We start from the raw sequence: 23,134 nt of genomic DNA, 5'->3' as shown, positions 1-23,134 counted from the left end.
TAGCAACCGCCCTCTGAAGACGATTGTGATTGGTTTAAAGAAATACAGCGTTTCCCTCGTCTCTGAATAGTAATGATTCCAGCCGGACCTTTCTTCAGCACTGGCACAGCGTAAGCGAAGTGAGGAGATCTGGAGGTCTGGTTATGCAAGACTATGTTCTAGGGGTGCTCCGATTCCACTAAGCCACGATCTGATCCCGATTCCTGAGGTCACGATCCGATTCCAGAATCGATTCCAGAATCTAGAGTCGATTCTCAATTCTCAATGGACTTTCTAGAAAAACGGACTTTAGGATGTACTCCAGTCCGCTGTGTGCTAAGAAAGCGGAATATAGAGATAGAGAGGACAAAAAAAAGAAGAATCGATTCATGAGAGTTGGGAATCGATCCAGGACTCATGACATTAAGAATCGCGATCCTTTCAAGAATCGATTCTTTGGAGCACCCCTACTATGTGCGGTTCATGATGATATGCTGGAGTGTACTAAGTATTAAGAACTCTTACTGAATGTGCTGGTTTTGTTCTGGATCAGCACTGACTGACAGAGGCACTGGACCTGGACAGAATGAACAGCAACATATGACAAAGTGTTCTTGCATGTAAATATTGGAATCCACAAATCATGTGATATAAGTTAATGTGCACAGCATTTGTCGATATACATTAAATCAGTGTCTTGACTCGTTACATACAGTACATTCTGTTCTTGGATGTAAATAACCATTCATAACAATCATGGTTAAAATAAAACGTTTTACATTTATTCATTGGTTTGATTGTTTTTTTAATCAGTTCTGAACGTGCTGTAGTCACCAGGTTACTGAAGACTAAGGAAGTGTTTAATTAGCTGTATTTTATCAACCTTCTGGCTGATGATTTAAGGTTATCCTGAAGGATTTGGCGGTAATCCTGCTTCCTCATTATTCCATTTACTTCCTGTAAAGCTCCTGTTCCATTGGCAGCAAAACAGCCCCAGCGTATAATACTACCGGCTCAGGAGGTAGAGCGGGTCGTCCAAAGATCGTAGGGTCGGCGGTTCGGTCCTCCATCCTTGGGCGAGACACTGAACCCCAAATTGCTCCCAATGAGCAGGCCAGCACCTTGAATGGCAGCTGCCGCCATTGGTGTGTGAATGTGTGGGTGAATGAGAGGCCTTCATTGTAAAGTGATTCGGATAAAAGGGAAAACTAACTAAAAAACATACAGTATGTTTAAAATTGTGTGGGTGGACTCAGATATATTTGTTTTATTGAAATTGATAAAATATGCAGTGGACATACCGAGACAAATAGATTGACTAGCTATATTATTGTGTCGCCTATTCTTGGACAAAGTGATTCAATTAAGGAATAAAACGCTGGGGAACTGTATGGCAACTGAACTTGTCCTCATAACAAATGTACAAAACATAATAACAAATACTTATTTTAGTGTTCCTGCATTACAAACATTAATACAGTGTCCTTAAAGTTCTCTTAAATTGTAATTTCTTAAATATTTAAGAGACATTTTAAATATTCAGGCTTGCTGTGAACAAAAATATAACATAAACATGTATCTAGGATGCCTGACCAAAATTGAATGACACAAGTAGAAACAGAGGAAGTGCCTTTTATAACAGTGCCTTTGCTAAATCTCATGTAATAAACTTGAATTTTCACTTGATTGTCTACATTATAACATCTTTTTATAATAACATTTTATAATTAAGAATATACAAATAATTCACAAGATGAAAGCTACAGTACTCAAACCTGTCTAATATGTCACCCACACACCCACATTACAGGTATCTGATTGGCTAAGCAGTCATACTGTGAAAGTTTACAATTATGTCACTAGGCATGAGAAGATCCATTCTGAGAAATGTAAACAGCATTGCCTCTGATGTGATTTACCCCCCAGAATCCTTAATAAGGATTTAATCTCAGAAGTTTGAACTCAAAACCTGTGATACCAGTGCAGCACAGAGAGAATGTGTGCCGTATAGAGGTTCAGATATAGGCTACACAATTTTAACTGAATTCCAACTCCTTCAGAAACAGTTCCCAAGCCGAGTCAACTATTCAAGATCAGGCCAGGGACACTTATTTTGCATTATCAAAATTAATCCTTTTGATTACATTTCCTTTTCCTAGAAAAGACCCTTTTCTTTCTTCAGATTCTGCTGCTTCCACACTGGCGCAGAGTAGAAGTCGTGCCGGTTCACACCGAAAATCAGAGCAAAGTCTTCATTTGAAAGATACTCCTAAGAAAAAAGAGAGGTAATGTGTTTCAGGACAGGTCTAGGTACCAATGTTGTGGGGGACAGGTCTACCAATGTTGTGGGGGACAGGTCTACCAATGTTGTGGGGGACAGGTCTACCAATGTTGTGGGGGACAGGTCTACCAATGTTGTGGGGGACAGGTCTACCAATGTGGGGGACAGGTCTACCAATGTTGTTGGAGGACAGGTCTACCAATGTTGTGGGGGACAGGTCTACCAATGTTGTGGGGGACAGGTCTACCAATGTTGTGGGGGACAGGTCTACCAATGTGGGGGACAGGTCTACCAATGTTGTTGGAGGACAGGTCTACCAATGTTGTGGGGGACAGGTCTACCAATGTGGGGGAGGACAGGTCTACCAATGTTGTTGGAGGACAGGTCTACCAACAGTGTGGAGGCAGGTTGTGTGGCAGTGCACTACAATTATTCTTTATTATATCTGAGATGCTACCGTATGAATCATTCAATCTTGTTAATGTGCATTTGTAATCAAACTTTAGATGCGGGGTTAACCTCTTTCCTCGTAGGATCCACTCCGTCGGGCAGGTCCTCGGCTAAGCAGTTCACCAGTTTGTCAGCGGGAAAGGTCAGCAGAACAGTGGGCGATAGCACTCCCATCCCAATGGAGTTCTGTGTGTCTTTGGAGCTGGGTCTGTCCTATAGCCATGAACAGAATTACATCTTTAATTGAACTGATACTGAATTGGGATACTTTAGCTGCTTGTGTCAAGGGCAAATCTCTTGACTAGGGTGATTACATTACAGTTAACGTCAAACGTACATGTATTTGGACAGTGGCAGCTAAGATATTTACACTGTATTTGAAACAGCTTAGATATTTACACCGTAGGAATCCGGGAACCAGATGAGCATTTTGAGATGTATAATATGTCTGTAGCTTAAGACATAAGCATTTGTTTTGTATAATTGCACATGATGCACTGTACAACTTGAGATGGGTAATGGTGGATCATATCAGTTTAGAGAAAACAGACTCACCACTGTGATTCTGATGATGTCTGTGGCATCCCCAAGATCAGCCTTCAGCTCCTCATAGGACTTCCCTTCCTGTGGTCACAAACCTCAATATTAGTGTAACGGTTCACTAAGCCTTCATGTGATCACAGGCCTAAATATTAGCTAGGGGTGTAACGGTACGCTAAACCTTCCTGTGGTCACAGGCCTAAATATTAGCTAGGGGTGTAACGGTACGCTAAACCTTCCTGTGGTCACAGGCCTAAATATTAGCTAGAGGTGTAGATCTCGGTTTGGGGTCAAGGTTTGGTTTGGTTTTGGTACAGCAGTTAGCTATTACACTAATGTTTTTGTTTATTAAAAAAAAGATGCAAACTACGCTTAGACTAGATATTGAGCCATACTGTATACTGTTCCTGATGAGAGCACAATCAGCAAAAACAACACTTGGTGATCCATTGTTAAATTGGCCAATTCATGCACAACTTGGACTGGGGCTTCTTTATAGGTTATACTGTAGTGCAGTCCCTATTATATACAGTACCTATTTGCTGAAATGGGGACCTGAGGAAAATTCATAAAGTGGCTACACAAGAACCCCTGATTCTCAACCACGGAGTGAACGCATGTCCACATAAACATACTCATCACTCTTGAAATGTAGCCGGTTTGGACCGGTCAGAATTATCTGTGAAGGACTGCTTGAATGCAGAGCGGGGAAAGTTTAGTTAAACTCATGTTCTTATTATGAAAGGCTTACACCACATACAGTAGCAAGCAATACCCCTGATTGTCTGACTACATTTTGTAGATCGAAAACACGCTGTCCGCCGTACAAGAGTGTCAAAATGATTGGTAGACAAATGTGAGGCGATCCACACTGATCCACACAGATTTGACACTTGAACAATGAGCAATGCACAGAATTTCTATGCGTGTTTTGAAACAGTGGTTTGGAAATACAAGTTAGACTGTGTTTGTTTGCAAAGTGTGAGTGCATTAGTACAAGTCACTGAATTCTATTGATGAGTCATGATGTATGTTAGTGGATTTTGAATCTATTTGTGAATCATGACGAGTCTGTGGATTTCAAATCTATTTGTAGATTGTGTTATATATTTGTGGATCAGTAAGTGTTTGTGGATTTTAAAATCTATTTGTCGATCGTGTTTTGTGTTTACTAATTGTAATATATATTTGTGACTCATAGTCACTTATACTTTTCACATTGATTTACCCCCATAGACGTTATGTGATTTATTTGCGTATTCGTTGTGCTCTGGTGATGCTGGGGTGATGTCTGCTCAAATGTTTCAACCTGTTTAAAGAGCTGGCAGCTGCATAGTTATTGTCGTTGAGCAGGACTGAACAAGCTCCCCCTGAGCAAACACCTGCACCATTACACACTTAATACTGTACTAGGACAGACACAAGTATTTGACAGCTATTTCCACTACTTTTACTCCACTACTTTCTCTCTCTCTCTCTCTCTCTCAACATGGGTCAGCACTCCTCCCTCTCTCTCTCTCTCTCTGTCTGTCTGTCTGTCTGTCTCTCTCTGTCTCTCTCTCTCTCTCTCTCTCTCTCTCTCTCAACTCTGTCTCCCTTTCTCTCTCCTCTCTCTCTCTCAACATGGGTCAGCACTCCTCCCTCTCTCTCTCTCTCTCTCTCTCTCTCTCTCAACTCTGTCTCCCTTTCTCTCTCTCTCTCTCTCTCTCTCTCTCTCTCTCTCTGTCTTTTCATGCTCCTGTGTATAGCATAGTGTAGAGACATGGACAATCGAAACAGCTTGCATTGTACTGCAAATCTAAAGACTCAGATTATTGTGAACATTATGATATGTTAAATTAATGTTTACTACTGTACATACACTCCACATGTGGGGGTCCCAGGCATGGAACCAGCCTGTGAAGGTTGGGGGTTCGAAGCCTTGCTTGACCAGTACAATAGGGGTGTGGACCTCCCGCCCCCCGGGGTGGGTGCGGAGGTACTCGTGTGCGGTGGGGATGGCGGCCTCCTTCTCCACCAGATTGGCTCCCTTGCCCACCCACAGGAACAGCTGGGAGGGGCGGGGCAGAGGACATAGAGATATCATTTTAACACAGAGAGGGTTAGTGAAGGCGTGCATGTCTCCATTTGATATGCTTTTTTTTTGTAAACTCAGACTCTTTCCTACGGGTACTTGACTTCATCAACTGTTGTTTTGTCGTCTACATATTCATTTGTTTGATAGATTATTTCTTGATATTTCTATTTAAAAAAAAGTTTTTTTCGACCTTTTTTCTCCTGCAATTGTTTTTTTCCCTTTGATATTCTTGATATTTCACCAATGGTTGTTTTTCTTCCTCTTATCTGTTTATAATAATGTTTATGTTTAAGCATAAATTAGCTGTAACATCTAGGTGAAAGGGTGGCCATTTTGAGAAGCTATTGCTTCAGCCTAACCCTTTTGGTTGTATCAGTTTCAATACTTCATCAATAGTACAGGACGTGTGTAAAAAAAAAAAAACTGTGATATTGTATTGTTCTATATCAACCAAATAAATATTTCATTCATTCATTCATTCATTCATTCATTCATTCATTCATTCATTCAGATTAAGCTTACATTTTGACACAGTCTCTCAGAGCACAAACCTGAATGGCATGGACAAAGCTATGGTTCAAGTAATAGACTCTCAGTTGGCTGTCAACTGTTTGCATCGTCTGACAGTCAGCTGGCTACAACGTCATTTGTCCAAAACTAGCTCCAGTCTCACTCACTGACACGAAAGGGCGGCCTATTTAAAAGAGCTGAAAGTCTGATGTATGTGTTTGTGTTTGCTTTTTCTTTGCTCCTGCGACCACCAGCCCACCTCCACCTTTCCGGTTTTGGGAAATCAGGGGAAATATGGATGATATGCAGCTTTCTGCCATTGTTGTTGATCATGTGAAGCTCACGCATTCTTTGGCAGAGAGCTTCCTGCAGAACCATTCTGCCAAAGATGAAATCCTTACACTGGTCTAATAAATACTGTATGTTTAAACCAATAATTGAGAAGCCTGACTAAACTGTATTTACCTGACAATTGTGAAATAACAGTTGAGTTGAGACAACCAAAAGTACTAAAACTCCCCACCATGTCCCATATGTCCAGCAGCATGATGTCATCCTCATCCAGGTCGGTCTGGTCGAAGTTTGTGATCTCCGTGGCGATAAAACGGCCCGTCTGATTGGAGCACTCGAAGAGACGTGGGGTGATGTTGTTGTGCTCTTCCTGAAGCCTGGGAGAGAAGCAAGAACAGAGCATGATGACAGACAGACAGACAGACAGACAGACAGACAGACAGACAGACAGACACAGACAGACAGACAGACAGACAGACAGACAGACAGACAGACAGACAGACAGACAGACAGACAGCTTTGCCGATGTTGATCAGATTTGATCATGCTGAGCTTAACATGGAGGTTATGTTGCTGGCTGCCACAGCTTGGGAAACAGGCCACGTGTCACATTTAGTAATCAATGGTTTAATTCACTTGTTCATCAATTCAATTGCCTAATATTTAACTGTGATGTAAGTCACGCATTTCAATGTCATGTGCACTATTAACTCTGTTGTGGCCTGAAGCTTTATCACCGACCACTTAGTCTGACTCAATAGATAGATGTAAGTTTTGGGGATAAGCCTTGTCATCATTTGTTTATTACTGCCCAATCAGTGGCGCCGATTCATGTAGTCGGCCAATCAGTGGTGTTGGGAGATTCTCCCAGACTACTGTAAGTGAAAGAACAACTTAGCAACTGCTTCGCTGAAGACAATTGTGATTGGTTTAAACTAAGAAATACAAGGTTTTCTCCCCCTTATCCCAAAATGGTATCATTTTCTAGGGGATTTAACTTGATTTAACAAACAATAGTGGACCAGACAGTTTCTTTATAAAGTAGGACATCATCCGATTAACGGGGCAATTAGCTAATCACAGTGATGAGCTGTGATTAGCTACTGTAAAAACCTAGCTTGGGGGAAGGTAATGTATTGTACCTCTTGCTGTTGGCATACTGGGACTTGCCCCCCAGATTTACCCAGAAGTGTGCTGGTTCCTGGCCCTCCGCAATGACGTGCTTTTCCCTCCGGGAGATGATATCTGCCAGGGATTTGCCCATCTCTCGCTCATCACCACTGCAGCCCTGCAATGGATAAAAATCAGATCCGTTTTAAAAAATTGCCTAGAAACTTAGTTCTGCACTAGCTGTGTCAATGTTCTAGCGGTGTAACAGTTTGGTTAAGGTAATTTGATAGGCTGTGTCTTATTCATGAAATGCCTATTAGTCGGTTATGCTTTATTAGTAAGTCGCTATCTGTTTATATCCTAATTTATGTAATTTTAGGTATTCTTATTTTAAATGTTAATTACCTTCTCGGGTTCCATAAATGTCAAGCATCCTCACCACTATAGCAAATGGTTTTATTGCAAGAATAAATAACAACTTCTAGAAACATCTTGACCACATCATTGGTCAAGATTTCTGCAGTAAGCTCGGTACAATGCAAGATAACCCATTTACAAAATGTATCGCCAAAGTGGGTAAGCAGCACCTCAAACAGATAACACGGTCAACTGCGTTTTCTGCATCAAGAGTAAAGCCATGTCTGTCACTGATATAAAGCAGGAAGAAAAGGGGACCACGCACGCTACCCTGGGGTACCCCACATTCCACATCTTTGAGTTGTGATGTGACATTCCTACCATTTGTTTCCTTCCCCTCAAGTAGGAACCGACCCAGCTAATGGCCAAAACAATCGCTTTCAATTTCATTCAATGTCAAGCCTCCATATCTTGTCCAGTAAGGACAGAGGGAAGGTAGACTCTGTAGTGTGTGTGGTGGGTCGCGGATGAGCGTAGGTACACTTTATCCAGCACAATGCTAAAGTTGTCAGTGAAGGTACTTCCAAACCTTCAGTCAGGCTCTGGTGGATGTGCATGATGGAAGGGTCAGGTCTGTTTGGCTTTCCACAGACCTGTTGTATCATACCTGTTGCTTAAATCTTGTACAGTCCTGACTTTGTAGGCTACTGTGTAATAATGATAATAAAACAATGCTCCTTGTTCAGTAACACATCTCATCAACTACCAGAACCAGCCGTTTTCCTCAATGTTTTCCTCAATTCCTCAACTTCAAGTTTATTACATAAATAAAATATTTGGCTTGTAAATAAGGGTGCTTACCTTTCCATACCACAGGTAGCAGTAGGTGTCTGTGCTGAGTACAAACACGTCGTTGGAGTTGAGGGAGGAAGAGCGAGCTGGCACTTCTAAGGCGCGGGTGTTGAACTCGTTTGTACCGTGGACATGGAAGAGACGGACAGACGGCTGGGTTTGTGGAGAACCCATTCTGGAGCTTCCCTCCTGACAAACATGAAAACAGTCAACAAGAACCACCAGGTGATTATTATTATTTTATTTATTTATTTTTACATTTGTATTCTAAGGATTTAAGGTAGTCAAACCTGTTGGGTCCTCTTGAAAAAGATCCACTCTACTATTTTGGTATTTGTTATGAGGTTATTAGGTCCAGTGGATGCCCAACTGTCACCCGCAGACCACCCTGAGTTCGATAGAAACCCCCGTGTCTGCTGTGGATGTCCGGTACAGCCACTAACCCTGTCCTCCTCCCTAGTGTCTCTCCCTCGTATACTCTAAACTGGTCCTGTGGACTCACCCTGTCTCCTGCAGGACATCCTGTAGCAGGTCCTGGAGAACCCCCCCCCCCCCCCCCTCCCCCCATGCTCATTGCTCATGCTAAGCTAAGTCACAGCTTACCATATAATGGATCTCTATGGGCGTAGTTATTGTAAGTATTGTATTTAGCATTGGCTAAATTACTAAAATGTAAAAAAGTTAAGCATTTCATTGTTCATATAGGACACGCATATATGACAAATATGCAAGATTTATATTATTGACCTCGTAGACCACCATCTTTCCCTTGAATATGGCCATGAGGTGGAGTGGCTCCTTGCCCATGGGAACGCGGACCTGGACCGGCTCTCCGTAGTACTGCTGGTCCAGGGTCACAGCCTGGAAGGCCGAAGCGGCGAGCTCTGCTGTGCTTGCATGGCGCCCCTACATCACACACACCACATGCATCACAACCATCACCCATGTGCAAAGATATTGGACAAAGCAGTAAAAAACAACAACATGGGATTGTGGTATAGGCCCTGAAAATGCTCAAGCAAAATCACTTGTGCTATCGGCAAACTTTAAGGCAATAGACGTTTTGGAGTTTTGGTGCCACCTAAAGTGGCACACACTGGAAGAGTGTCTTTTTCAGAGTGAGTACAGCACATGGGTTTGACAGCTCTTTCTGTTTATACTCCTCACTTGATTGGAGCCTGTTGCTCGTAGGGTAGATGGTGAGGGAGGATTTAGTCAAATGAAAGCATAGTCTACCACGTAAACATACAAAATCATCATATCTTCAACTCTATACAAAAGCATGCAGGCTAAATCAACACAGTCATACGAATGGAAAATCAACCATTAACATTATGCAAATCACATTATCACAGTATATAAATAAATACAGTCACATTATCACATTACTGTGTTTACCAGGATGGCTCAAAGTTTGCCTCAAACCTATAGGTGGAGCTGTTCACTGGAGTGTCGGGGGGCAGAGCGCATCCGTTCTCGCCATCGTGGGGGAGGAGCAAGCTTAAGCACACGAAACGGACAGGAAGTTGAACAGCTGTGCCACTGACCTGCCAGATGTACAGGATGTAATGTCTCCTGCTGCCGACGTCATATTTATAGAGGATGAGGTAGCAGTCGCCTCCGTAGAAGTGCCCCAACCACTTCCTGTCTACAGGTACCATCTCGTTGTCCTCTATCCTCCACACCTGATTAGAGCGAGGGATGGCACATATCCAAATAACATTCAAACTCAGAAGAGGCAGCTGTGAAAGTACTTTGCAAGCCCTATAATCACCATGAAAAAGAGTTGTTTCACCAATAGTTACAGTTAATATGGATCTACAACTATGGACTATAATGTTAATCTACTATAAACTCAACTCATTGCTCTTTTCTTATATAAAAGCACAGGAATGCTAATGTAGCCTATTGAGGCGTTATACTCATACTCATAATCAACACCATCGATTACATCCACAAATCTTTGCAGCCCTATAGATCTCATGGGATTTCATGAATGCTTGGTTTTTGTTCTTGACCTCAACTTCGCCAGATCCATCATCCACCATTTTCTGCTGGGCTGCCAGGTCTGGTCTCGCATGCATGGAAGTAGCATCAAACTTGACCTGCTCAACCTTGGCTGTGTTGTCAGTGAGTAAGAAAAGATACAGAGAATATGTATTAATAATGAACTTTAAAATAGTATTGAATGACATTTATAATGTATGTTTTATAAGTTTGATATATGTAATGTATGTTTAAATGTTATTTGTAATGTAATGTTTTAAATGTGGACCCCAACTAAAAGTAGCTCTACTTTAGGGTAGAGCTAATGGGGATCCTACTAAATAAACAAATAAACAAATAAATCTGTATTTCAGTTCAAAATCCTCCTTCCCGTGAAGGCAATACTCAAGAACTTCAGTGAGTTTTTCCTAAAATGTTCTTAAATGTGTCAGTATATTTTGAGGTAGTTTAAGTGTGCACACCAATTTTCCCAGGTCTGTTGATAGTTCCGAGCCCTGCGGTCTGTCCCTTCACGATCCACCTCTGGAACAACTGGCGAAACACAGCGGACTCAGCGCCATCGTTCACCGTCTCCACGTAGGTGGACAGAGGGTAGCCCTTCGCCTTTTTGTACGCCTACAATTCCAAGAACGAGATTAGGGGAGGAGAATATAGAATTACATCATTTAGGCCATTACATCATTTAGGTTATTTTGTGTAGTTTTAGTAGAAACACCACTAAATTCTTAGGAATACAGTACTTTCTAATGAGTTATTAGCATGTTCTTTTAGCAAGAACACCTAAGAATTAGAATCAGTTCAAATCTCTCATATTGTGCGTGGATATTGCTTCAGTTAATTGTTGATGTTCGAACATCACAATCTAACATACTGTATTAAAGAATTGGTTATTAAGCAATGCTAGTATTCAGCATTTTGCATGATGGCTGTTGTATGCAGTATGGATAATGTCTATTGCTGCGCTGTCAGGGTGTGTCAAAATGGCTCTCCATGGCTTTCTTGCATCTATTAGCAGACATGGATATTCAAGTAACTTAATGTGGTCAGCTGAGCAAATGGATATGAATAAAAGTGTGACTCACCTCTGCTTTATTCAATGATTCAGAGCGCTCTGTCTTTGAGGCCTTCTTTCCTTTCCAAATGAAGATTTTTGTACCGCCTTGATCCAAAAGATAGCAGTCCTGAGAGAATAAATAGCAAAGAATGAAGATGCATTCAATACTGCAACTTTCTCATTAAAGCAAAAGCATTTGTAAATTTTGCCATGTTTATGTGCACTGTCAGTGTATCTGGATTGTGGAACATGCCCTCTAGAACCTGCTATAATGCTGACCCATAGTGGCCGTAGTGAGTTAATCAGTAACTACTCATTACCTACTTTTGCTTCCCTCTGGAATATGTAGAGGTGGGTCGTATGCCCACCTCCCTTGTTCTCTGTAAAGCGCATTGTGTTACCTCTGTGTATGAAATGTGCTATACAAATAAAGCTTTGATTGATTGATTGATTGATTGATTGTGTACATGATGTTTCACAATTTATTTTATCATTTTAAACCCCATTTCCATGTCCATGTTAAACCCTAGAATGGTTTCCCTCCGATTCGTCATTATGAATAACCAGACCCAGCTGCCGCCATGATCTAACCCTCCTCCTCTGATCATCAGGCTCCTTCAGAACCAGGAAGCAAAGCCTTCTCTAAGAACAAGTGACCGCTGTAGCCAAAGTGTTTTATTTATCTATTTAACACAAACAAGATGTTAGGGGTTGTGCGGGGGTGGGGGAGTGGCCCAGTGGGTATGAACCCACTGTAGCATAAGGGATGTGGTTTACATACAGTACAGGCCAACATGTACCAACAGTTAAAGTAGGCCTAAGACAGGGTATCAGTGAGAAACCTTAGGGGAGTTACTTATCAAAGTAAAACTACTGATATAAAAAAATAAAAAAATAATAATAATAATAATTATTATTATTATATAAATATATATATATATATATATATATATATATATATATATATATATATATTACCTTTATTTAGCCAGGGAAGCCCATTGAGACCAAGGACCTGTAGTAGGTGAGAATAACCCTGACATCCCATAATATCACCCGGTGTATGCCAAACATAAAGGCTGCAACCGCATATTGACATTAAAGGGAATAATGTATAAAGCATCTATGGGGGATATATAACTGTACAACTCTCCATATCTGGGACAGTGTTTGAACATTACAGGACTGAAACGGGAAAAAAGCCTTCTCCTACTCTGCCCCTGCTACCTGGAACAAGCTGCAGCAGGTACTGAAGCTGTCTGGCTTGATTCCCCTTGGGGAGTTCAAAGGTCGTACCGGAAGGCTGGAGGGGTCAACCGTGGGAGTTTGCACTTGTAATTAGTTTTGATACCGTTTTCTTTCACTTTTATATCAACTGTGTTTTAATGTATACTGTGTTTTTATATTGTCCTGCATGTCTTGTATGTCTGTAACTTTCTGTTGCTGCCTACCCCGAAACAGGTCCCCCTTGAAAATGAGACCATGGGTCTCAATGGGTTATTTCACCTGTATAAATAAAGGTTAATGAAAAAAAATGGGGGAAAAAAAACCCTGTAACTCTCCCCACAAGGGCGTTGGCTAAATTACGAGGTCAGTGGATGAATGATGAGGTCTACTAGTAGACAATATCACAGAAATAGAATAACAGTAGATCACTGTATTGAAATGGGTATGTATACTCTACTGTATAATTGGATGATCCACTTTCAGTGTTCTTTGTAGAGTGGTCATTGAGCCAATAGAACCTGGCTGCGGTGCATTAAAAAGAACCAGTATAGTTGTTATGGCTTTCCAGAGTTTCAGAGGCCTGCGAACACAACTGGGTTTAGAGAAGCTGTGGTTTGTAGCCTGTGAATCGTCAAACCGAAAGTAGAGCAGCCAAGCGTGAAAGTCACCCTGTGTGAAACAGAATGTTGTGCTAGCTAACCACTAGGGAATGAGTTGAAAACAGATGGGTGACCAGATTAGACACTGCATCTTCGCACTCACTCACATATTGTCAGGATGTGAGTCATGCCACCTTCATCTCTTTGGTTTTCCATAGATAAAGGCCTCTGGAGCTGTAAAGGGCAAGATGGCTGCCACTGCTAAATAGATATATCTGCTTCTGGGGCCTCTTGACAGACAATGTTTTTTTTGTTGTTTTTTTCTTTTAAGATATTTTTTAGGGCTTTTCAGCTTTATTGTTATAGGACAGTGTAGAGAGACAGGAAACGTGGGAGAGAGAGAGGGAAGGACATGCGGCACAGGACCCGAGCCGGGAATCGAACCCGGGGCCGCCGCGCGAAGGACTAGCCTTCATATGGTGCGCGCCTTACCCAGTGAGCTACCGGGGTGCCCCTTGACAGACAATGTTACAGTATAACCTCCTTGATCCTATCCCCTTCCAGCGTTACCCCTCTCCCTGATTGATTGAGAGGAAGGCTCACCTCGTTATTGAGCAGGTCCTGGGTCAGAGGCTTCATGGCCACTTCCTGCACCACCAGGTTTCCCTCGGCATCAGACATACTGGGGGGGGGCAAATAAGTAGAAAAGGGTGAAAAGGGGAAGACATGAGTCAAGTAGGATGAAGTAGCTGTTACATTACAGTCATTTAGCAGACACTTTTATCCAAAGCGACTTACAATAATTGCATTTAACCCTTTTAACCCTGAAAATAAAGTGACAACATTTCGAATATTAATTGGATTTTCCCTATAATACTTGAAAGCGCAGTTTCTCAGCTTTCAGCAAGTGTTGGAGTGAGGAATTTTTTAGATTTGGTAGATAAAAAAAATAAAAAAATATATATATATATTTGTTATTGATATTGATATTGATATTGATATTTTTAAAATGTTGCCGGTGACGTGGTCGTATTAAAATGTTAAACATTTAACGTAGGTAGTCAGTGTACTACTACTCACCAAAACTCACAAGTGCATCCCCTTTCTAAACAAGTGCCTAAGAGCGCAATCTAGCTGTGCAAGTACAAGAGTAGCAAAATTGTTGGAACATTTATGCAAGAATGTTGAGGCTGATATCACACATTAGTTGCATGCTCCTTTTCTGCTCTTTTTGTAATAACTAGGTCTTTATCAAGCACATTGTCTATGTAATAAGTATAGGTCTATGTCAAGCCCATTTTCTATTCAAATATTCAAATGTTCAAGTTCAATTTATTTGCCATTTATATATATATATATACCGATATTTAAACATTTACAACTTTTTGTCATATGAGCAAGAGTGAAAAGACCATAATACAAGGGTCTTTTGGTGCCTTTAATGGCACAAATGTGGGATACTTTGGCTTCACTAGAGTTCACGTTCACATGACTATGAATGCCTATACGACTGACTTAGTAAGTCAAGTAATTATGTCTCTACTTCGTATCAACGTCTCCTCTACCTGGTATTTACCTCTTGAAGTCTCCTAGAGTCAAGGCTTTTTCCAGGTATGCATTATCAACTAATTCTAGCAGATTTATGAACAGACCCAGAATCCGACAGCACTCACTGAAAGAGCTTCACGATGGACTTGTTTGACAGCTTGTTGTCCACGACGTCGTCAGATGCGACGCTGTCCCGGATGTCTCGTCTCTCTCCCAGATGTTTCTTCATCAGCTTCATGGCCTCCTCTGAGGACTTCTCGTCCTCTCCCTCCACCACGGTCACCTGCGCACGCCCTCCTCGTTCCCTGTCACGGATGTCCTTGGCAAGAGTCATTCCCTATGGGGAACCACACGACCATACAGGTGAATAGAAGATGCTAAATGGACTGCACTTATATAGCGCTTTTCCACCTTAGCAGCACTCAAAGCGCTTTACAATGGCCTCTCATTCCTCACAAACCCTCACTCTTCACATAAAATGTTTTCTTACTTGGTGGTGTCTTGTTTTGATTTCCATCTCAATTACAAATCAATAGGGATCAATAATGCCCTCTCTGACCTTGAGTCTCTCCATTCGGTTGCTCTTGGGTCCATTCCACTGGATGATGAGGTTGCCCAGATCCAGCAGGAATACGTCCCCTTTGTTGAAGCTATTCCAGCTCATGTCCACCTGTGGACAAGACAGGGGTAAATGAAGATGGAGGGGACAACGCTTAACGACAGTATGTAAAGCATTTTATGGTCCTATGTTTTCATGGAGAGCTCCATCATAGTGTAAGATGTAAGATGAATCTTGTGTTGGGGAAATGTTAATGTGTTTTAAAAGGATCACTGTGATTAATTTAATCTCAGATCCAGTTAGTAATGTGGTTGCGTCTTTATTTATTTTAGATTTTTTTTTTAGTTCAGTGCCCTTTTCAGTGTTTTTGAACAAGAAGTGTCAGGTGGTAAATACAGTATGTTTGGGCCCTGTTAAAGCAGTAGATCACTTAATGGTTTGTAAGAGGGGCATTTAACAATTGTAACAGACGGCACAACAGAAGTGATCCTTCCAGACCTGTAATAAGCCACAAAACAGCGCATCGCACATTGTAAATAGAACATTACAATGGTGTAATCATACAAATCACACTTCAGAATGTTTTTTTACATTTTTATATATATATATATATATATATATATATATATATATATATATAAAAAAAAAAGATATATCAAAGTTTGGAATGAGAAGGTGTGTCCAAACTTTTGACTGGTACTGTATATCGGTCAATTAATCAGCTATCTGCTTTTTCCCGTCTGCCATTATTATATTGGCCTCTAAACTGTCAAACTGTCATTATTATATGACCCTTTAAACATCCACTATCGGCTGACCTCTACTACATAGTGTACCATGCTCCTAATCAGTTACTCAAAAAAACCTTCATAAGCGGGAAGTGTATTATAGAGAAGGAATAATCAATCAAAGCTTTATTTGTATTGCGCATTTCATACCCAGAGGCAACACAGTGCGCTTTACAGAGAACAAGGGAGGTGGGCATACGACCCACTCCTACATATTCCAGAGGGAAGCAAAAAAACAGTATCACCCGGGGGCCAGAAAAGTGAGCTGTAAAAATTCTTCCCTGACCCCTCTCAACAAGGCGATTGAGCAAGCTCCTGGAGTATGTTTGTCTATTGGCTAAGAACATTTATAAACCAATAAATTACATTAAATTACATTTTCAGAAATGTAATAATATACTCCTGAATACTATTTCCAGGTTTTTGTCCCCTCCTGCAGTACAGGAACTGTTTTATTGGTTATTATTATATTTATATATTTATATTATTATAATAATAATATATATTATATATATTATTATTATAATACAAGGTTTTGTTTGGGGCCGTACCTCTCCTGCTACTACATGCTTCCTTCCTTTGACATGCATCAGGCGACGGATGTTGTAGGTATTCGTCTCGACCTGCTTCATCCCAGATGCGACACCGCCCCTCTTGTAACTGAGTGAAAAATGCAGAGGATGTAGAATTACTGTAATCCTACACCTAGAAATTGTGTTGTCAAATCCTGACTCACCGCCACCTACATACATAAACTTTGCTTCTAAGAATAGCTTACACCCTCTCTTAAAAATAGATGTGAACTTTGTCCAGAAAACAATACCATCTGTTCCTGGAAAGGTACATGTAGCTATTTTTTTTATTCACACCTTTGATAGAAAGAAACAAAAACTACAATACTAAAACTGCAATACTAATACAGTTCTTCAGAAAAAAAAACATGTAGTTTTATTCAAGCTTTCTACCTAGTTAAATAAAGGTTTAATAAAACCTTTTCATCAGTGGGGTGAAAAAAATGAACAGTCAAAATATACGGAGGATTATTTTATGATCTTTGAATGCATGTGTGTGTTTGGGGTATCTGCTCACACAATGCCCTTTTTGAAGTATCCCCGGAAGGTGTCGCTCTCATCGCCCTGTGTCTCGCGGTGCTGCACCGCCACCCCGCCCAGATGGTCGTCCATCAGGGTGGTGTAGATGGCCGCTGCCCCCTGCTCGTCCTGGGAGCTGGACTTCCCCAGCCAGTAGTGGACGTCATAGGTGAAGGAGTTGCGCGTCGCATTGGTCTACAGGAAATAATCACACACTACACGGTCATTTTTAACATCATTCCAGTGCCATAATTTACACTCGCAAGGTGTTGATGTTGAGCGCAGGCTGTCACCCAAGCAAGTAGAAATAGAGTTGTGCGCAAAGGCGGAAACTACATCAGTTGCAGACTGCGTGAGCCCTTGAGACAATGTGAAGAAGTAAAATTAGCATGAATCGCAACATGTAGAGAGAGGACAATTTTGGTGACCAAGTGACCACATCATGTGCTCATGGACTGCCCTTGAGCGTCTGTGCATGCTCAGTACAGCTCCACTCGATCAAAACTTTCCTGCTCACTCAAACAATTTTTTCTAGCTCTGAGAAATGACGCAATTGGCCAGTCACATCGTGCTATCTACTTACAATGCCTCAGTTTGGTTTCATGGCCATTTCTCTTATAAGTGTATACTACACTACACTCCACATCCGTGGCGTTTCCTCCCATATGCCAGGGTTAGCCTGGCACACCAAAAAAATCCCAATAAAAAGTAAATGAATTCCTTTGTTTTGTTTTTTTGGCTTAACTGCATGATATTATATGATGTTAGTCCAACCTCATTAAAAAACATCCAAGAGACTCAAAGCATCTGTTTTCCACAGTACATTACATACATTTTCTTAAGCCGGAAACCCACTCTCCTATCGCCACCACAGAGTACCAGTGCAACATGGTCATTGACTTATTTTAAAACAAAGGTTGACAACATCAGTTCTCTCACCTCCAGCAACAAAATTGTCTCCCCCATCCTCTAACCACTACTAGCACCATCTCAACCTCCCTCCTGTTTCTCTGAAGACACCCAGGGAGAAATTGAGGCCTTCATTTTCAAGGTGAATTCATCTCCATCTGGCCTAGATCCTATTCCAACTGCCCTGCTGAAATCCTGCACCCCTGCTCCCAGTTCTCTGATCACCCAGGTGATTAACCAGTCCCTCCAATCAGGCCGTGCCCCCCTTGTACTCAAGACTGCTGTAATCATCCCCCTTCTAAAAAAGCCTACCCTGGATCCAGAAGTTCTGGCAAATTACAGGTCTATCTCCAACCTCCCCTTTCTCTCCAAGGTGCTGGTTCCGCTCCTATTTCTCAGACAGGACAGAATATATCTCCCTAGGGGCATCCACATCTCAGACAAGCATGGTCACCTATGGTGTCCCTCAAGGATCTGTTCTTGGCCCTATTCTGTTCATCCTCTATATGCTCCCCCTTGGTCGTATCATCAGCAGGCATGAAATATCCATTGCTATGCCGATGACATCCAGTTGTACTTGTCTACTGCTCCAAGTCCCTCTGTTTCCTGCTCGGCGTGGCAAGTTTTCAACATTTAGAGAACAGTATTGTGTGACTTTACAAGTGTGACTTTACAAGTGAGACGGCGAGACCAGTGGTTCGTTGCTCCCTCGGGCACGATAAGATCCTGTAGTGTGTGCTGAGCCATTATTTTCAAATCTTGCTGTGTGTGCTTGTTTGAGATGCGCAAGAAGAATATCTGTTAAGATTCTCCTTATGTGCGTGATGTAACCCGATTTTGAAATTGGTTAGGATTTTAAATATCCTGTAGTGTGAGCCCGGCATTAGCTACAACAACCACAAACCCTGGTTCACAGCTAAACTGCAACAGTTCACAGAAAGTACCTCATCCTCTGTCCGGAAAGGCCTCATACAGAAAGATTGTGGCCGACCCCCCCCCCCAACCCGGTCACAAACTCTTTGAACCACTCCCCTCCGGCCAGAGGCTGTGGTTCAAAACTTCAAGGCACAAAAACAGTTTATTTTCTTTCCAACAGCAACTGGCCTCATCAACAAGGCACGAGAGATGTTGTATTGTATCACTATGTTATTGTATTAAATTTGAATCTGAATGTAGTTTTGAATCTAGTGTGACTGTCTTCCTGCTTGCTTTGATGATAAGTTATGCGCTTGACAGCATCACCTCACATTCCAAATTCTGGCACTGTAATGACACAATACATATACTTTGCCTTTAAAAGTAAATTGACATTTTAATGTACAATTGTATTTTTATAGTTGATGGGATAGATACTTTGATGATATGCACAGTAACAAATAATTAGGCAGGCAGTAGCAATGGGAAATGACAGTGACTTACATTTAGGATGACATAACTGTCTCCTTCATAAAAATGTCCATACGCTTTTGAAGAGAAAGGCACCATCTCCATGTCCTGACCAACAGGAAAATATAAATACAGTACAATCAACATTATTTCATCTTGTTTAATACAAACAACAGCAACCCTCACCCAACAAAATCACTAATTACTATGAATTGGAAGCTTTATATTTTACTTGAAACAAATTAAATTCATAGATTGTTGATTGTATTCTTTCTTGACAAATTATTCAACTCTTAAGCCTAAGAATTAATGTAGCCAAACAAGCCAGACACTTATAATATTCAAGAAAGGAATCATATATCATATCAGAGTTTTCACTTAAGTTTTCATGGCAACCGTGCCTAAACCTAAATCAATACCTCGGTCCTAGATCCATCACCAGTTGGGGGCGATTTGTTTTCACTCACCTCTATTCTCCATATTTGCAGCCCAGGTGTGGTTTTATTGAGGGCCTTTGGAATTTGGGTTTTTACTTGGACCTGTGGCATGGTGCCAGTTTCAACCTGCTGGGAAGCTAGAAGTAAGGGGAATGGAATTAATAAATTATTAAATAATGGAATTAATGAATTATTAAATAACACATTTTACAGGTAACACCAATAATTTACATCTTTAGACAAACAGACAACATGCAGTACATGTATTCAAATATTAAATATCCAATACAATGTTAAGGATGGAGTGTGGTGACCTACAGTTTCAATATGAATCTAGCCTTTTTCTTGTCATGTTTATTGCATGTGAATTATTCTTTCTTTATTTTCCATCAGATGTATAAAGTGTTTTTCCAAAGGTATTTCTGCCATCTATGTAAGGTGACATTCGGTGTGTAGAAAGGCACCATTAAAAAATAAATATAATTAAATGCATGTGCCCCCTTTGAAAGGCAGTGGAGAAATGCATTAATACTGTATGTCCTCTGAGAATAGCTAGTTGAAAATAACGTACATTACACAATGAAACACAAAGCCTATTCTTTTTTAATCTTCCTGTGAGTATGGAGGCTCTGGAACAGCATGCAGTTCTCTGAGTGCTTACTGACAGACCACACAGGAAGCTGAGTACACTTTATGACCGCTGAGCCATAAAGGGATGTTGGACTGGGTGTTTGCTCTCTTTCTTCTAACCGCTCATTTCCCAGCTGGCTCCATAAGTCTGCTAGAACAAACAGCAGCCATGCTAAAATTATTTAAAGGGTTTTTTCGCATTATGTCTTGTGTAGTTTATTATTATTAGTTTTATCCATCAACCCAATGTCCAACCCTGATATTGTGAGTGAACCAAACAGATGAGCATTGTTACAAACCACAGATACAAACACGTTACTTAAAAATCAATTCACAACATAAAGGCAAAACAAATACAGACAGCGTCCATCATCTCATTAAACAGGGTGATTGTGGACCAGCATGTTTTATTATAAGGCTGTTTTTTCTATTGAATGTTGCTTCATTGTAGGATCTCTTGTTGTTCAGAGCATCTGGAAAGGCTAATTAATCCTGGTATGTCATAGTACAGAATAGTTTCTTATTTTTAATTTTTTTATTAAAACCCAGATAGCAAGCGGATGTGTAATGATTCTGGGCCATATATGGGCCGGAACTAAGCCACAAGGGCCAGATCTGGCCTGTATATGGCCCAGATCGGCTTGCTATCTGGGAAGGGTGACAGATCATAACGCTAAGTAGTGAAATGTAATACAACTAAGTTTGTTACTGAGTCAACTAAGGCTCAGGTCCTTTGATGTGTGTAGCAGGCTGCTGCAGATGTTCTACCAGTCTGTGGTAGCCAGCACACTGTTCTTTGCCTGCTGGAGAGACAACATCAAGACGGACGACACCAACAAGCTTGTGAAGAGGGCCAGCTCTGTCGTGGGGCAACAACTGGACAGTCTGGAGGTAGTGATGGAGAGGAAGATGAGGGATAAACTGAAGTCCATCCTGGACAACCCCTCCCAGCCCCTCTATGACAAGCTGAGGCAGATGGGGAGCACCTTCAGCCACAGGCTCCTCCCACCCAGGTGGAAGACAGAGCGGTTCAGGCGTTCCTTTGTGCCAGCGGCCATCAGACTATATAACAACACCTGAGCCCCGCCCCCCCCCACACCTGTCACTTTACTTGACACTATACCAGCTAGGCTTTTTATTTTATTATGTTTTTTTTATTGCAGTTATTTATTCATAATTCTTCTGTTTTGTTTATATGACACATATTTTGTTTATATGACCCATTGACTCTTGATTTTATTCTGTACCTCTTCTGCTCTGTTCTATCTTCCTGCTGCTGTAATGCCCAAATTCTTCTTCCTGGGGATCATTTGAGTTATATTTTACAGTGTCTTACACTATCTAGCAATATTGCAATAAGTTATGCACTCATACATTTTCATTCTGCTGTTGAATTAACCACAGTAAGCACTTTGCTTATCTTATAACAATGACTTTATGAGGCTTTTATCAGTGCCTTCTTTCCCTCTCCTGTAAATGCTGTCCAAATGTCTATTGAGGGCAGTCCACACTGTAATGGTATCCATAAACTATATCTATAAAAATATTAAAATTGTGCCACGTCATTTGAGAGAATGTGTCCACACTACAATAATGCATCAGAATGATTTAATATTTGCATATTATTAGTTCTGAAATATATTTCCACATCCTCATACTGTACTTTTAGACTCTGGTCTAAAGAAAAGGAACAGGGTGTCATAATTTTCGGTTCCATAATGTTACTGCAATGGAACAGGCTTTTCAAATCCATACCTACCAAAACGGAATGGTCAGCTAACATTAGCTGAATTAAGAAACTTTGCCGCTTGGATTTTCTACTTTATCTGACAATGATTGAGTGAAAATGTGTCCTTCTTACCGCCTTGCTGTGATTCACTCACCAACATAACAATATGCTAATGCAGATGACACACATTTTCCCCTCGAATAATAACAAGTAACTTTGGATGGAAAAAAATATCTGTTTCCATAGCATTATCTGTACCTTTCTGAATAACGTATATCTATATTCGGGTCCATCACTATTTCAGGTCACTGGCAGAGACGGGCACTGGCCAACCCTGATATCTGATTGGCCACCCTGGGTGCCACCTTAAAATGTAATTCACTATCACTTTAATGCTGATTAGCATATCATTAATTAGATCCTTTAGGTACAAGTTAATTCCTTGTGAATATTTATTAGCACCATTGAACCAATGTGGGCCAATGGTTAGCTGTAGTTAATTGGTTGAATGCTGCTGTGCTGGACCCGCCTCCTTGGCACAGAGCATTCTGGGGTGAGCAGAGAAAAAAGTCTGAATTAAGGTGAACACTAGATTTCCTCTACGATTCTGTTACTATTCAAGTTAAATTGTTCTTTCACCTGGTCTTTATACCTGTGCGTCCATGAATGTAAGTCCTTCACATACCGGTACAGTACTGTTAGATTGTTGTGTAATATTAGTTA

The 23,134-nt window shown here is 41.0% G+C and overlaps 1 protein-coding gene across 1 annotated transcript; it reads right to left on the bottom strand.

The window, feature by feature from the left end:
• Positions 1-2,134: 2,134 nt before the first annotated feature.
• Positions 2,135-20,163, bottom strand: vil1 (villin 1; the record flags this gene model as incomplete). Its single annotated transcript, XM_084442768.1, has 19 exons — positions 2,135-2,248; positions 2,780-2,923; positions 3,266-3,334; positions 5,112-5,300; positions 6,361-6,505; positions 7,271-7,416; positions 8,457-8,636; positions 9,195-9,353; positions 9,995-10,132; positions 10,466-10,566; positions 10,916-11,069; positions 11,537-11,635; positions 13,938-14,016; positions 15,008-15,219; positions 15,442-15,552; positions 16,781-16,889; positions 17,319-17,515; positions 19,649-19,723; positions 20,083-20,163. 19 exons carry the CDS (start codon positions 20,161-20,163, stop codon positions 2,135-2,137), a joined length of 2,502 nt encoding a protein of 833 aa, XP_084298894.1.
• Between the last annotated feature and the right edge of the window lie 2,971 nt (positions 20,164-23,134).

Source organism: Borostomias antarcticus (genome assembly GCF_949987555.1).
Source record: "Borostomias antarcticus genome assembly, chromosome: 9".
Classification (NCBI taxonomy): domain Eukaryota; kingdom Metazoa; phylum Chordata; class Actinopteri; order Stomiiformes; family Stomiidae; genus Borostomias; species Borostomias antarcticus.
This window is presented reverse-complemented; position numbering and strand designations above follow the sequence as displayed.